The 17,515-nt window shown below is 43.7% G+C and overlaps 1 protein-coding gene across 6 annotated transcripts in view; it reads right to left on the bottom strand.

Annotated features, from left to right (window-relative positions):
* Window positions 1-17,515, bottom strand: part of LOC119430932 (6-phosphofructo-2-kinase/fructose-2,6-bisphosphatase-like) — a 78,043-nt gene that overhangs the window by 37,591 nt on the left and 22,937 nt on the right. For all 6 annotated transcript variants that reach the window (XR_007464096.1, XM_037698403.2, XM_037698401.2 and 3 more), the window contains exons 2-8: window positions 7,453-7,578; window positions 6,130-6,226; window positions 3,893-4,091; window positions 2,277-2,460; window positions 1,383-1,456; window positions 1,222-1,293; window positions 65-211 (exon numbers count right to left, since the gene is read on the bottom strand). Coding sequence is in view for 5 of the 6 variants with exons in the window: in XM_037698403.2 (XP_037554331.1) it covers window positions 65-211; window positions 1,222-1,293; window positions 1,383-1,456; window positions 2,277-2,460; window positions 3,893-4,091; window positions 6,130-6,226; window positions 7,453-7,578 (899 nt within the window). In the remaining variant the exon portion in view is untranslated. The remainder of the gene's footprint in view (window positions 1-64; window positions 212-1,221; window positions 1,294-1,382; window positions 1,457-2,276; window positions 2,461-3,892; window positions 4,092-6,129; window positions 6,227-7,452; window positions 7,579-17,515) is intronic.

The following is a 17,515-nucleotide window of genomic DNA, read 5'->3' as shown; positions in this document are numbered from 1 at the left end:
AAAATGGTGAAAGGTTTAGAAGCCAACATAAATCAAAGAATGGTCAGGAGTGCACAAAACTTACGGCATCAATTTCATTCAGAGCCTTCCACCGCTCTTGTGGAGCATCAATGCCTGCTGCAGTCTGGATGGTGCGCTTCAGCTGACTCGTCCACACACGGAGGCGTGGAATGGACTGCTTCTTTATGAACTTCGCCAGTGCAAGTGCATACTGTACAAGTAAATAGAATAGGAGGAATACATATGTAGCATGAAGAAGGATTGCTTTCCAACATTCTGGAAGCTATATTCAGAAGGACATGTACTACCACCAGAAGGTTCAATTTCAAATACGCAAATTTTAAAGGGACATTAAGAAGAAAAATGCTTTCGCCTGCATTAGTAAGCTTTACAATACCATAAACACTCATCCAGAAAAGGTGCAAGAATTAAAGACTGGTAGTGACACTGCCTCGAAGTTCCAGTACCAGCTCGCCACGATGTCAGATTTTGACAGCATCTGCTAGGTCCTAGTTAATTATTCATCAGTAAAAATGGACTACATTGTGTTTCTAAAGAAGCCAAAGACTGTACATGGCAAGTTTCGAGAACTTTCACTGAAGCCAACGTGGTCCAAATATGAAAAAAAAAAAAAAACTTTGAAATCTGTGATGTCCCACTTACGTACCGGTGTTCGGGTTTCGGTGTGAAATTAAAAAAAAAAGGAACTTTGACTATCATTTTCTTTTCTACTAACCAAACTATTATCACGCAATTACCCACAACAGGGTTTGCAAACAATAGTTTATCAATTTACACTGTCTTAGTGTTTTGCTTTAATGTCCCTTTAGGCTGCCAGGGAGGCACACTTAGCAGACAGAACTTAAAATTTTATCAATAATCATTCCCTTCCTAGAAGAGATTTAAGCTTTGTATTTTGTTTTCAAAATTGCTCGCTGAAATCGAGCAGTAAATTAAATTTGATTCAATGCAAAAAGTGCACGACAAAAATAAAAAGGCTATAAAATTCATAGCATGAGGCAGGTATCTTCCAGGAACTTCAAGCCTGGAAGCTGCAGTTTTTTTTTTGTTTCATTATTGCACCAACCAAGGAAGCAAGAAGAAAGTTTTAGTGGTCTTGAAACGCAGCAAGAGAAAAGTAAGCAAATAGCAACTGAGAGCATTGAATTCCCTGCAATGAAGAATTATCCAAGTCTGGACCAACCCAAGTCAACTGCTTACCTCCCGTCCCCGTTCGGAGAGATCAGCATCCCCACCAATCCTTCCCTGCAGGTTCAGGACACTTTCGCCATGCTGTGGATAAGTGATGCAGAAATGTTTTATCAGAATCGATGCAATACTACACAATTATTTGGACCACATAAAACACGAGACAAACTCACCCTCGTCAAGTAGATGGATCTTGGCATGATGTGGATGTTCATAAGGTAATAGACTACCCTACTCTGGATGTGCCCTGCAAAACAATGACGTGATATCAGAATGCTTTGGGTACATCATTCTGAAAAAGCTGGGCACAGGAGCATTGTATCTCACTGTAGTTTCACATCCAAAACTACACTCGGGCTATGAGAGATGTCATACCAGGGGGCTCCAGATACATTTCAACCACTTGAGGTTGTTCACCGTGCACGAAAACTTCAGTACACAAACTTTTTCCCATTCCATTTCCATTAAAAAGGCAATGACACAGTGGGAAATAGAATTTGGAACCATGTGCTGGTCAACAGCAGGATTTGCCACTGCCATTGTACCCCGCCTCAAGGGTGTCTCACCAAAATTATTTCAGCAATGTGCCTATAAAACATTGAAGGAAACACTCCATACAAATCAACTTAGCAAATAAGGCACTTTGTGAGCTATTGAGTGAAATAGAGCTACTTTCAAATGAGTAAGTACACTAAACTGACTTCAGCTACTCTGTACTCTACTCTATATGCCTGGTGTCACACAGAATCCTTGAAATTATTTAAGTTTTCCCACTGTCAGACTTGTAGCAAATGTACTGTCAACACAATCTCCACCATAATGCACAAAGGAAACATTTAGGCTCATAAGAAGTAATCAAGAAAACGAACATGCCTAGTCACTACGTCTCTTCATGACAATCTGTCAACAGATGCTATAAAAGATCTGTTCACGGACAAAGTAAACCCTCGGAGAATTTAGTTGAAGCTTATTACATGTTTTAGTCTAATCTTGGAAAAGAATAACTATAGGGAAAGGTAAAGTTTCTATGGAACGCAAAAGAAAACTGATCCAATAAAAAATCTCACCTTCATGTCTGTGCACGACAACCTTTTGTCCTGTGTTGAAGATCTTCATGAATGAGTACTGCTTTTCCTGGACTTCATCAAGGGTTTGGTAGCAAGCCTTATAGTGTTCAATGCGGTGCACAAAATCAAGGAGGGCATCATCCTTGTTCATGTCCTTGTAGTCTGGGCTGTTGACCTTCACCTCCTGCATTGCATCAAGCAAAGTGACACAATCAATACTGTCAATACAGCCGGCATCGATTAATTTGACCTGGACAGGCCCGATAGAATTGATCGAATTATCTGGCGAGTCGAATTAAGAGACAGAAAAAATGTCTGAACACTCTGTTGCTTCATTTGGAAGTATGTATTTACCCGATTCTAAAATGCCCCCAAATCAAGCACACCCAGCTTTTATGGATTCATAGCAGAAAACTGTGCACCCAATTCTATAACAAACAATTTTGCATACGTCCAACCCCAGCAATCAGAAATAAGATTAACCATGCAGCTTACCTTCACACAATGGAAACTGGTCATCATCGTCAATTTTAGACAGCTTTTTATTCTGCTGTGTTGTGTTCTTATGTTGTGGTCTATGGACGACAACATGTAACCCTCCTTGTAGTCCATCGCGTTTGATATTCCACATCTCAAACCACTACACCAGAGTGCTAAAAACATCTGACGTGATTCTACTGTTGCTAGCTTAGCATATAAGCTTATCTTATTCATAATTATTGTTTTACAGAGGCACATTGCCATTGCCATCCTATGCAATAACTTCTTCTGCTGCTATCTTATGATGACAATGGCAATGTCAGCTGCTCTGACAATGGGCAGTTTCTGATTGATGTGTACTGTTTATTGGCACAAGGGCCAGGTATGGCCAAAGAGCACCACGCATATGGTGATGAGTTGTCAATGAAAAGTGAATAAAATGGTGAATTGCAAATGGTAGATACAACATGGCTGTAAAAAGGCACAAAGATCAGTCACTGTAAATTACATAAAATACATAAGTAATAAAGTGACAATGACTAGAGATGTATGCTGTGACCATGAAAGTTTCGTTACAAATTGATGTAGTAAAACGTATAAGGTCACAGTAGCACTAGTGCCTCAAGAGAATAGTTTCTGATGTCCCAGACATGGTTTCAGTTAGGTCCCAGATTGTGAAGCACAAGTAATTTCGGCACTTTTTTTTTTTCAGGCATGTGCTAGAATCAGGATGAGAGGTAGCCATGTCGTTAATGTATTCACTCTCCCCTAGCAATGCCAAGATAGATGCTGTAAGCATTGAGGTCACCACTGTGATCAGGCACATGCATGCCAACCGGTCAAGTTTGAATTGCGTGATAAGGGCCAATTTTAGGATCCCAATAACAAAAGCTTTTGCCCATCAAAATGTATGGGTGCTAGTTGGGACCGTCACTCAGGATCAAATTAATTGAAATATTTAATAATCAGAGTCGTATTAATGGCAGTGTACTTTACCTTATACCAACTTTACTACAACAGTTTTAAGTTGGGTATGCATATAAGGCAGGCATGTGCTTGATCTTCAAATGCATGTATGATATGCCCTAACAATGCCGGGCCCACGTCTGCTTATTAATAATGATCAAACTACTGACCCGAATGTTGGCTTCAATAATCTTGGGGTCGTCACAGTAGGACTCCACAAAGAACAGCTTGAAGCCAAATCGCTCACAGACCACGTTGAAGATGAGCTTGCGCCTTTCATAGGTTGTGTTGGTCGCATCATACACTGCCACTTCCCCTTCAGACTCCAGCCATTTGCACATGTCCTCGAGAGCATCCAAGGCACACTTGCTGCAATAGTACAGAAATTGCACAAGAAAAAAACTTTAATTTTTTGTCGAAGCGAACCTTTAAAAAGCAGACATTAGAGTGTTAGCTTGCCCATAAACATGCTATTCATTACGGAATAACAGGTTACCAGAGACATCTACGTGAGCAGCTGTGTTAGTGGCACTCAAGTAGCCTTTTACCAGCGAAGACAGAACTATTATTGCAATGACCCACCATATTTGGCTTAATTGCTGTTGTAACCTTTCGGTGGCAACCATAATAAACATTCAGTCCTTTTTTTCAAATGTTATTCAACGAGAACACTCATGTGACACAAATTGGATCGAAGAAGTTGTGTTTGGACAAAGCATCACAAGATGTCGCTACCGGCTTTGCTACTGCCATTTTTACGGCACCGGTAACCCGGTAATCTGTAAACGGTAAGAAGTTTGCGGACAAGCTAAAACTCTTAATTTGCCAAGCCAGGCATTACTGCTAGCCTAGATATTAAAATCAAAGCTGCAAACGACTGGAATAAACAATGGTAATTTCGTGCAATTCTACAAGCAATGCTCACATCACTGTAACACTGTAATGCTCACTCATTACTGTAACACATTGCACTAGCTTCACAAGGCTACAATCTTAAGAGTCACTTATCTTTTAGTTTTCTTTTTACTGAAGCGTAGGTACAGTGTTTAGTGACTGAAATGCGACACTCAAAGTGTGTGGCTGTCAGCATTTTTTCGCAGCATCACATGAAAACGAGACCCTTTGTGATGCATTATGACAGCATTCGGCTCCTCAGCGATCTCCCAGTGCTCACCAGTGGTGCAAAAAGCACCGGCCACTATGCGGTCCGAGTACTGCGTTTCAATTGCCGAGTACTGTACACAAACAACACGTACGGAGGACTACACATATATGCAAACAAATGTTAAAGTGTTAACCCACCAGGAATGTGTTCAATTATCGCTATATTGACCCGCTGCCTATCCCTGCAGTCCTGAATGCATTTTGTGCAGTGTGCTACCATTGCACCACTCTTCTTACAAAGTACTCATACTATTCGCTGCTCAAGGCTTGTGTGTGTGCGTGTGAGCATGCACACATGTGCAAAGGATGTTGGATGCTAAACAAAACTCCAAAGTGCAATTTTAACATTTTTTCAGTACTAGCATGAGGAAACAACTGGGACAAGGGCGAATACAAAAGAATGAGGCTAAACAAGTGATTGAACTTAATTTCAAGCTTGGCTGACACTATTTTTCAAATGCAGCCCTTAGCCTCATTTATCCTGTGAAGCACTGAAATAATTTCGCTCAATAATGTTCAACGTAAATATATCCGTTTCATTTGCCAAAATTACAGCCGCAATTTCTCGCCAACACAGGCTCAACAATCTTTGAACATCAAGCCATTACTTTCACGGTATCTCATCGAAGCCTTAAAACTTTATATGCAATTATTAACTCCACTTGTGGTCTTTCTGATTGTAACTACATCACATTTAAAAACGCAAGTTGTACCCGTAGCTTCCATGCCTTGAACATATCACCTATCTTTGCCCGTACTAACACATTCAAATACAGTTTTTTCCCACGTACAATTGAGCTATGGAATTCTCTCCCCGGCGACATTCGATCACTATCACTAAAGGATTTTATAGCTACCACCACTAAGCACCTCGCTAACATGTAAAGCGCTTTGTTTTTTTCATTTTTTTGTGTATGTGTATGTTTGTTATTTTGTAGCAATGTATAATGTTCACACTCCTGCTATAGCCGTATATAGGGCTGCAGTATATGTAAATAAATAAAATAAATAAATCTTTATAGCTCCACATAGCACTGCAATGACTCCACCCCTCATGTGTGCAAGCTACTTAACAGCAACGCCAAAGCCACTGCGCTATCTGTGATGGAAAGATCTGACAGATGATTTGTGTAAGGTCCACCAGCACAACTGCCTGGAGGCATAGAACATGCATGTAATTGGATATTGTCAGTAAAAAATATAACATGTGAACATTAGTACAAAATTAATTGCTGCAACGTACCTGCGGATGGCCATGGCTTCAGCATTATCTGCTCTGAAGAAATCATGGCTCTTGTAGGCCTCCGTTGCTTGACGCCGATATTCGCCAACATTGAACACTGAAGAAACAAGACATAACGAATGTTGTGAAATTCATGAAGTTGAGAAAAAATAAGAACAAGACCTAAACAAGCAAGTTTTATGTGACCATTTAAGTAAGGAATTAGTCACTCTTGACAATTTTCACAGCAATGGAAGATTAAGGCTAGATCAAAATGAGCAACATGAGGTTGGGAACTTTCACCACTGCATTGTTTTTTTTTTTCTGTAGATTTACACATATTACAAACTCCACTGCCTAATTTAAGAGACAAGTATTTCGATTCATATATTTACCAAAGCTATTCCCTGTAATGCCTTTAATATCAGGGGTGTTTGAACAATAAAATTTATTAATTGAATCAAATACGGATATTCAAGGAAAACCACCTCCAAATATCAAGTATCAAATTGAATATTGATTTTTTTTTTCATTACTAAACAAAGTGAAATGTAATGTTTGCGCATAGCCTGCTGGGTAAAAAAATTTGGCCTACACATTTACTTAGCCTATGTATCTCTAACACAGTTCGAATTGGACGTGCAGACAACTGAGGAACTTGTAAATGAGTAACACCTGCTATCAGTTGCCTGAGACACCACAACAATGACAATAATGAAACAAGGAAACAACACGTCACCGCACAGTGTTTGTTGAAGGAGAGGTGGAATGCTACAGCACTGCACATTGTTTTAATGAGATGTAAACATGATGAGAATGGCCAAATAATAAATGAGAACGACACATTTCTATATACAGGCTGCACAAGAATGATGCATATTGAATGACTGGAAATTAGTAGTTATTTGCCCCGTGCGTTCGCATAGGAACTGGTGTGTCTGCACAGCAACTTGCAGCTGTCCAACATTATCATTTGGAACGGTTCTCCCTTTCCTTGTTCTCCCTCTCTCACAACTGCAATATTTAGCTTCAACAACCAAACAGGGCTACATGCAGTTGTTTATGTGCCTCTTCTGTGTCCTCGTCTTTCGCACTGTTCCTCAATTCAAGATCCAATATTCAAACGAAACAAATATTTGATAATTTCGAATAGTCACTTCTCAGATCAAATAATTCAATTCATATTCAGGATGATGCATATTCACACACCCCACATTATATACATCACCTAGGCTGACAAGTCCTTTCTCTGGCAAAATACCTTCCAAGCTATGTCTAATGTTGAAATGTCCCACATATAAATGTGAAAGTATGGTGCAAGAGATGAAACAGCAAGGAGCGCACCTCTCGTCTGGATGCCAATCCAGTTGAGGTACCGAGTCAGCTTCTTGGCAATGTACGTCTTGCCCCTGGCAGGAAGACCCACCATGGCGATGACGTGTGGAAGGTTGACATAGTTGGTCCTGTCCCCTGCACAAACAAAATCAGAAAAAAGATAAGATACTGAACACCCCAAACAGTAGTGTTTACACTTTCTCAGGAAAATGAGCCACTCCAAGGATGTATGGCACCTTGGCTATCTTTTCCTGCTTTCCTTGACCTTCAGTAACGACATTTTGGATTGAGTGACTAGTGTTTAAATCCCCGAAGAGGAACTCGACCACATTGCCCAGCAAAACCAGCAGCCAAGAGGTGAATAATCTGTTCCTGGAAAGTGGAAGAGATGGCATAGTGGCAGGGCTTTTTAATTGCATTCTTATAGCACGATTTGACAATAGCCCCTTTTCAGACACTTCGAATGCATGGAATTGAACAACAGTAAGGGCTTGCTCCTGTGCAGTTCATATTTACAGCAAAACAGCAAACATGCTTTGCAGCAACTGAAACTCTCAGATCAAGAAACCTAGCCGATTCTTTCCGAGGCAATTCTTTCGTTACATCCAAGGGCCACAAGCATTCTTGGAATAGGCCTTCTATACATTTGTAGTCACTCAATCCAAAATGTTACAGAAGGTCAAGGGAAGCAGGAAAAGATAGCATTCCAGGGAATATGTACAGAAAAGTGGTTAACTATATAAGCAATGTTCAACTGACTAAAAACGTAACAAAAACAATATTGTCGACAAAAATTCTACTCAGGCAGAGGAGGGGGAAGCTGCATGGTACCGACAGACACTGTACAACAGTTCTCGGCTGAGCTGGGAGGGGGTACTCTGTGAGTCCAACTAGTGGACTGTCCATTTTGGCCACTGTTGATTGGCTGGAGCTGCACGAGTGAGGAGGAGACAGGTGGCCCCCAGCCAGTCTCCTCGCTCGTACAGCTGCAGCCAATCAGCGCCAGCTGAAATGGACAGTCTGCTATGTGGACTCTAACAGAATACCCCCCTGGTTGGCTTATACTTACCTAGAATCCAGTGGGCACTTGTTATGACAACACTGAAGGAAATGTCAAAACACAGAAGCAATGTCTTCATTATATGCTTAGCCGTCAAAATATGTGTCCGGTGCAATTACGGAAAAGTACCGACAGAACCTTGGTTAGGCTTAGTGCACAAGTTAAGCCTAACTCACCGTCAGAGCAATATTGGGGGGAGGGGGGGGGGAGTGACGGCATCTATGCGCTCACACAAGCTTTAGTGTCACATAAACATCAGCGCCCCCCGAGTGCGAATATCTTTTCTTTCTTTTTTTGCAGCATTTCGTCTGTCGGCCGGAAAGCCGACAGCGTTTGCGATGTAACCGCTTCTATAGAACGCGAAGGGCTTTAAAGCTATGCCATCCCAGATAACAGAAAACAAGGGTAAAAGTCAAGTGAATGCAACACTGGAACACCGCAAGAACAAATAAAAATTAACCGTTGAAAAACTCCCAAATGCGTGCTATTTTCGATTTGAAAAGGTTCCACGCGTATGTAAATCTATAATTTCCCTAGCATGTGCTCAATCGCTGCAGCTGTCGTCAACCGGCGATGCCATTTGCGCGAGTTCACACGTAGCGGCAGCCAGCAGTAATAAAAGATACCTGGCCGTGGCTCGGAAGGACTCGACAGATACGAAATATGCTAAGTTGTTTACACCCGAAGCACCATAGTCCCTTTGAGATTTACTGCGCGACGCAACAATTGAGGGGTTAAACAGAACCGAAGGTGCGAACGCCAAATGAACGCGACGCAATCCGTTATTCCCGAGTGGCAGGGTTATTACAATCCGACGCGCCAAGCAAGTGCGAGGGAGCCGCAGACCTTGGAGGCTGCGCTACAGGCAGCCGGAAGCAGAACCAACGCGCTAACCACTTTCTCCCGAAATAAAGCGAAACAAAACTAGGAGAGAAACAAAATAAAGACTAGCAAGGCTAGCTGTCAAGTTCGCGGGCGGCCTCGCAGGCGTTGGCCCGCCCAAGGAGCGGGCGGAAAAACAAGGTCCGCGGCGCGCGCGTGGCTTAAAAAAAAAGAAGAAAATAAAATAAAAAAAACGGCCACTAATATAGCTTGGCCTCTAACCAACCCACGAGAGACCTGTGAACTGCAAACCAGGAAAACAGAGTCAAGGTTCACTATTGGTACTGCGAACTATATAGAATGGAGGGCGCGCGCCGGATTGCTCTCCGGCTAGCTGACGTCCGCCATCGCAAAAATCAGGCGTCGCAGTCAATTGTGTTTTGAATCCATTGAATTCAAGACAGTCCATGGAATTTCAGCTCAATACCGACTTCTGCAAAGGGTATAAGCATCATACGACACAAAATTTAATATTCCAGGCGCAATTTTTGAAAAACAACAACAAATGTGCAGAAATCATCTGCGATCATTGTCATTGTAAGCGAACAGCCGAACGCTTCAAGAATGGTGCGCTTGACGTGTATTTGTTGCAGTGAAGATATTTTGGTATAGAAATTTGTTAACTTAATTGTGTGATTTCGCCTGCAGTAGAGCATATGACCTGCACATCTGTATATATAGCTGAAGTACGAGTATATGGTGAACAGCACATGCGTCTCAAAGCGAGATGACAGTTGGCATTGGGGCACTGGGCAACGAACGTGACCCGCAACGCGAGCGTACGCGCCCTTTGCGTCAGCGCCTTTGTTCCAACCCCCGACCAGCAACCAGCGACCACCGAAAACGGGCGATAGAACCAAAGAAAGCTAATCGCTATATATATATATATATATATATATATATATATATATATATATATATATATATATATATATATATATATATATAATTAGATAAATCAGTATCCAATTCGCGGTAAACGTGAGAGCAAGACGTTATCACTACGTCGCACCTCTTTCAGGCCCCGGTTCCACGATTTAAATCCTTGTTTTAATTCAATACATTGTCTATTCTAATAACTTTTAGCAAAATTAAAATTGATATTTGGTTCCTGTGAGCTTTGCGTAAATCCATTAGATTTATGACACTCTCAGTTGCACAAATAAGTGCCAGAGAATGATTGCAGCGTGTAGTGCAGTTTAACGGCATCTAATCTCTCACGTACGGCGTAGCGGAATAAGTTACGAGGATGGGATTCGCATACCGTGAAGGTCACATCTCGCGAAACTCCACATCAGATTTCGTGACAAAACAGGTGTAACAGTACACCAAGTGAGTCAAAAGCAGACGACAGCGACAGTCAGGCAAGGAATTAGGCAAGACCTGAGAGCGGCTAGGTTGGTATTCCGCGTACGTAACTAGCAAACTCGAATCGCAAAGGCAAAAAGAAACAGTGACTAAGGCTAATGGAGTCAGAGGAGTCCAAGGCAGACGAGAGTCAGGCGCGCCCAATCGAGTGTGCTAATCACGCGTGGCACAGCCCTTTAAACCGAGCACGCATCTTTCAGCTTCACGCGCTAGCTCCTAGTGGTGAAACGATCGAACACGACAACGACGGAAACTAAAAGGGAAAGAAGAAAACTGACGTCACTGGACGTCGCAACGGCGACCAATCAACGGTGCCGCACGTGCACGTTGCAAAGAGGACAATGAAGTAGCTAAACGCTAGGCAATACAAAGGAGAGATAAACGTCCACTAAGCGATCTCAGTCTTCCTGCTTACTCAATGGGAACAATATTTAGAGCGCTTTCGGAACATTACGGCCGGCTATAATTAAAGTCCCGCGTCAGAGGAGGTGCCTATGCGTTTTGCAACCCTTGGCAACAGTGCCCGCCCTTTGAGCGAGCGAGTTGCCGTCTGATGGAAAAGAGGGAACGTGCAGATGATACGAAACTAAACAGTTGGCACTCGCCGGCTGAGAGAGTGTCGCAAGCTTTGGAAAAAAAAAAAAAAAAACACGGCTGCGAGATCTGTGACGTCCGTTAAAGACGATGAATGCGATAGCATTGACGCTGAACGAGTTAAACTGACGCATGAGGTGCTCGATGCGTGTGATGGAGTTACTCGACTGCGAGTGAAAAGGGGGCAAACTCACGGTTCAATAGAGAGCCACTGGCGAGAAACATGGTACATATCAATGATAATCGACGGCTGACTTCAAAGGCGAAAAAAAAAAAAAAGTTCGGCAGGTGTTACACTCTTGTAACACAAAAAGGCGAAAGCCTGCTGCACATGTGGCAATACATGAAGTTATACAATCGGGGTTAAACTTGTTTGTAAGACATACTGGTAATGCATTAAGTTATACCATCGGGGCTAGACTTCTTGCAAGACATAACGAGCCGAAATGGGAAGTACACGCGCGGCACTAAGGCGACCTCCTGAACGCCACATATGAACACTTAACGTAGTACCTAAAATGCAGCATGTTAGTGCACGCACTAAGCCAGACCTTTAGTCAGCGAAATGGCTGCGACGTGACCTGTGCCGTCACGCACGCACTAGGCTCACCTTTAGTATAAGCCAGAACCGTGGAGCAGCCATGGATTTAGGGAAGCGTATACCTCTCGCCCCCCGGAGGCCCGAGTTCGATTCCCACCCAGACCGAAATGTACCAAATTTTCTTTTCAAAGCAGTAATTTACTTTAGTTAACAGGAACCTCCCTCAGAAATGTGACGTCAATCCAAGCATTTTTTTTTTTGCTCGTTTTGCGGCGTCGGCGGCCATTTTTCGTCACGGCCCAATTTCGCGAAGGTCACTGACAACATAGACACCTAAGGCTTTCGCCTTATAATGTGAGCAAGGGTTAATTTTTTGGCGCGGCTGTGCACTACATCGGGGGCCCACGCAAGAGGCCGCGTTTCTGCGAGAAAGCTCGCCTTCGTGCATAGCGTTCGCCGCCAGCGCTTCCAGGTAAACATTACAGTTATACATAAGCTGCAGCTGCCGGAAAGCGTGAGAAGCAGTCGGAGATCTTTGAATGCTATCGCGTTTTGACGCCTTTTTTGTTACGCGCACTAGAAGGCTAACAATTGCCTAATTACGAGACCAAAAGTGGCCTAGGATCCAACGAACATCAAATAGACCTGAACACAGCAAGAAACACTATGTCTTCGAAAAATAAGTATTTGAAAAACATCTGGGGTTTTACGAGCCGACACTACAATATTATTATGAGGCGCGGCGTAGTGCATGGGGGGCTCCGGATTAATTTTGACCACCTGGGTTCGATTCCCACCGCCGCCGGACACCCACTGGTTCAAAAGGGTACAAGCGTACCCCGGCCTGGCGTTCGGCTTCCTTCAGGGGTGATACGCTTGGGAAAGGAGCCTGCGCCCTGAATTCCCGTCGAAACCAACGTGAGCACGGAAACGAGCTGCTTCTGTCGCCGTTCTCTCTCTCGGCTTCGCGTATCGGAATTGTTTCGATTGGCGTTGTCGACTTGGAGAGCTATACGCATGCGCTACGAGGCGATCTCGGGAAGTTTCAACTTATGACCGATGGCCCGGACGAGTCGCAGAATTCACCACAATAGGCGCGCAGGGCGACGCAAACAACGCGACGAGTTCTGACACGCGAGCCTCCAGGAGTGCCTTCAGTAACTTTATGAAAGTCAATGCATGTCCATTGGACATTCGCGAGGAGTTATTCAGCAGCCATTCTGATAGGCAATGAAGCACCGGCTCCGTTACGCCACGACGCCCAGACGTCACGGCCGCCATGACTATCATGAACTTCAATTTTGCGAGTGAACAACAAAATCAGGCAAAAAAAAAAAAAGAAAAATAGCACGAGAACAATAACAGAAGTCTCGCGCAATGCATACGGAACTATACAGCAACATCACTACATGATCTTCTCCCGAACTGTTTTCACGCATATTTCAGCCACAATTGCCTCACGCTTTGATTCTCCCGAAAGCATTCATCCGGATGAATGAAGGTTTGGATGAATCTGGATGAATGAAGGTTTATTATTATGGCAAAAATTTGCACTAAACTTCCCGCGTCTTGAATTTTGCGATAAAACATTGGCTTACGTCAGCGTGACGTCACGGTTTTCGAAGTATATTATCGAATTTTGGCTGTTTTACACAAATTTTTGGAGCAGGTAAAAAGACAGTTCTGGAGTGGTTTAGGAGCAGCCACACCAAACTTTTGGAGCAGCAAAGCAGGCATTTTCTGGAACACTTGGAGCAGTCAAGAGTAACAGTTCTGGTGTAGCTTATTACCGCGCAGTCAGTAAATGTTGCTCAGTAAAGGGTGACACAAGGCCAGCAGTCAGCATCAGCCAATTAAGCCTGTCTTCGCACCGACGGTATACCCCGCACGGTATGATGCAAAGCCACTATTATTTTGGTAAAAAAAAAAAAAAAAACCTTTGTAGACCATTACATGAAAATTTGTAGGCTAGTGAGAACAAAGCTATGCGGCTAGCCATGCGACAAAAAATTACAACCGCGCAAGAACAATTAACGCCGCTAGGCATAAGACAAAATAGACTGCAGATGTGTGCATTGATATGTTTTAGCGCAATACACCCAATGTGTATTGCACCCAATACCGATTTCGAAGCTACGACAAGAGACCGATCTGGGTCTATAAACGACGTCTGGGACGAGATGCCGCCGTACGGTGTATATAGCAAAGAGGGCGAAGGCGGTCGTGAACAACCTTGGTACCATCCCGTACACTCGCTTTCGTTGCGAGGCGGTTTATCGGTTTTAACGAAATAGCGTTAAAGGCCCCGTGTCGCAAGAAATCCGGCGTCGGCATCCGCGGCTGAGAAAATCATCCCAAACCCCACCGACCACACAGGCCCTCCGCGTGGTGCAGAGGCGCTTGCATGGTGAACTAATTGAATTTCTCAAAGTAAAATCAGCCAGGAAAATCGTAAAGTACGACTTAACCATAATCTACAGACATGAGAGCGTCGGACTGTAATTTGAATATAAGAAAAAAAAAAACATTCTGCTACGAGTAAAATAATAATAAAAAAAAAACATCTTCCAGCCTTTCTACCATTCATACAGCGGCGCGCCCGGGGATGTTGCAAAAACACCGTCCAGATGGCGCTCGCCTCCTCGGCAGCGTTTTAACGACAGCGGCGCGCAGAGGCGAAGGAGTGTATATAGGGAAAAAAGCTGCAGTTGCCGGGAAGCTAGCCTGACAATCACTCAGGCTTTGAATGCTTTGGCGTTTCACCCTTAAAGGCGAAGCTTAAGCGTCCTGCAAATTTTTCTCTGTGTTCTGCGGCCTCTGCGAATAGATACGAGTCGATTACGGACAAAACCGTAACTTTAGTCACCGATATCCACGACCTACCAGACGGAGCACTGCAGTGCCGATTATGCCTAACGAGGCAGTGTGCCGTGACGAAAATACGTCGTTGGCCGTTGATTGCGCATACCATGTGATACGGGTCACAAGCCGTCGAGGAAAGCTTGCCGCCAATATAATATGTCCGTACGAGTGCATGGCTAATCTGCGATTGATTCCGAGATGGCGCGCGTATACGGGTTTGTGATGGCTGCGGAAGTTATCGGGTATACGCGGGCGCGCCCAGTTGCCAACTATACACCGCTAGCGCACATACAGAAGTTGGTTTGTCTGCTTGAGATCGCGTGATGACAAATCTCCGTAAGTGAACACGCATAAGACCGATACGATATGCGTGCCTTACAGTGGCTAATCGGTTCGATCATCGCACATGCTATCGCTCATTCCATACGAGCTGCTTCTGTCGCCGTTCTCTCTCTCGGCTTCGCGTATCGGAATTGTTTCGATTGGCGTTGTCGACCAATATGCGAACCTTCTACCAACGCAATATCGAGCCCTATGGAAAGGCTACACGTGCTATGCACCGACCTCCGCCGGGTGTTCGTAACCAAATATTCGAAAAATTGAATATTTTACTGCATAACCGATTCGCGAATTGATTCGAATGCACACTATTCGATTCGTATAAATTCGAGTATTCGTGCATCCATACTGAAAACGTTTCGTTGCCGTGTAATAAGGCGAAAATAGCGCAGTTTGGCACAAATGGCACTTGCATATATGGGCGCGCAACCAGGTGCAGGCAAGTAGAAGCGTTGAAAAATGGTGCTGTATAATGGCACAGTTGGACGTGTACCACTGGTCCATTTAATACCATTTCCTCCCAAAGCGTCCATGGCGCGCGAACTTCTAAGGGAAAAAGTCTCGAAGGAACTTAGTGAGAAAATGCGGTATACCAGGGGCCTCTTGGAAACTGCGCAGCAATAACGACAACAGGCATATACCTGGTGTTTCAGCGAACACTCAATATTTTTTTTTTAATTGCCTGTGGCAGACAGCACAATTCTAGTCCGCGAGCTGGTCTACTCGAAGAGGAGGACATTACTTGCACAAAAAGTTGAAAGGCATTACTGACTAATTAACGAAAATGTACTAATTAAGTTTCAACTAATTACATTATGGCACATATTGCAATTTGCTAAATTCTAGCCGGGGAATTCGCAAGGCGGATCCACTTGATACGAATTCTCAGGACGACACCAGTTTGGAGATATAAATTCCCGAACTTTGCGGTGTCGTGCACACAATTCTTTTCAAGGGGATGTGTCTTACAGTCTAACCCGCTTGAATTTGTAAATTGCAACATGTACCATAACGTAATTAGTTAAAAACCAATTAGTGTTTTTGTTAATTAGTCGATTACGCTTTTCAATTTCTTGTGCAAGTAATGTCCGCCTCTTCGAGTAGACCAGCTCGTGGACTAGAATTGTGCTATCTGCCACCAGGTAATCTTTAAAAAAGTTTAAAGTGTTCGCTGAAGCACCCTGTATAAAGCCATCAAGGCAATGAAACATCTAATTCTGTGTGTTGCCGCCAACACATGCCAAGGTTTTCGATCCGCAACACTACATTGTTTCGCAGCAGCAGTCCCTGGAGTGCACAGGTACCAACATGCCCTTTCACCATCCTATAACATTCATCGGCTCTATACTGTAAAGAACGAACAGCAAGGCAAAAACATGTGCGCCTACAAAACGTTCGCACTCGTAAAACAAGTAATTTCGAGAGCTATGAACTACTGCGTCACCGCAAATGCCAGTATACATACGTCCCGCTATCTTAAACACGTCAACTACTCACGCACATGTGGGACCTCGATCAATGTGCGTGGATCTTGTGCACACTGATCAAACAGTCGTGGGCTGTTTCTGAAGAACAGCGGATCAAAAAAAAAAAAAAAAAAAAAAAAGCCGACATCAACGCACGCACGTACCATCGACTGATCTACGGGGTTTGAAACATCTGGGCTATATGAGGGGCTTCATAAAGGACGGCTCCCCGGAGTTAATGTGCCTACCACCTGCGACTGCTTATCGCGTATAGTTAAATGTCAGCGCTCAGGCGTTTTTACATTCCCCACACGGCGCGTCCGCACAGCCGCGGAACGGGTATCGAACCCGCCACGTCCTGCTCAGCAGACAGCTACATGCCGGGACCAGACGCGCAGACCATTGCGAAAAACGGCCCATGGAGTGAGAACTTTCACGGAGGGGAGTGTTAGCCATGCAGCGCCGCTCACTGCCGTATAGCCCCGAACGGCTCGGGCTAACATATCCCAGGGCTAATACTGCATACACGTACACAAAAACGTATAGTTTTAACGAAAGAGTATATGATGAAATAATCACTATGACGAAGTAGCGCAATTTCCCTTGAAATCCCCATAGAGATCCACGGTGCAGAGCATCAAATAATGAATATAACGAAGTAATTTTGGCTCCCTCTTCAACTTCGTTATAACGAGGTTTTACTGTAAGTGCTAAAGAAAGTGGACGAGAGGATGGCTGCTGCTGTAGCTTGATTTGTTAAGCACCGCACGCGCAATAGGGAAGTTGTGGTTTCGGCTGCCACTTGCAGCAAGTTGTCTTGTCGTGAACTTTCGTTTCCCTGCTCCTTACTATTTAAACATTTCAATTAAAAAATTACAAATAATTTCCCCTAAGCCATCTCTGGCTTCAATGTCTCTTCATTTGGTTGTAACTGAAAAAAAAAAAAAATGGAGCCCTTCG

The sequence above is a fragment of the Dermacentor silvarum genome, chromosome 10 (assembly GCF_013339745.2).
Source record: "Dermacentor silvarum isolate Dsil-2018 chromosome 10, BIME_Dsil_1.4, whole genome shotgun sequence".
Classification (NCBI taxonomy): domain Eukaryota; kingdom Metazoa; phylum Arthropoda; class Arachnida; order Ixodida; family Ixodidae; genus Dermacentor; species Dermacentor silvarum.
This window is presented reverse-complemented; position numbering and strand designations above follow the sequence as displayed.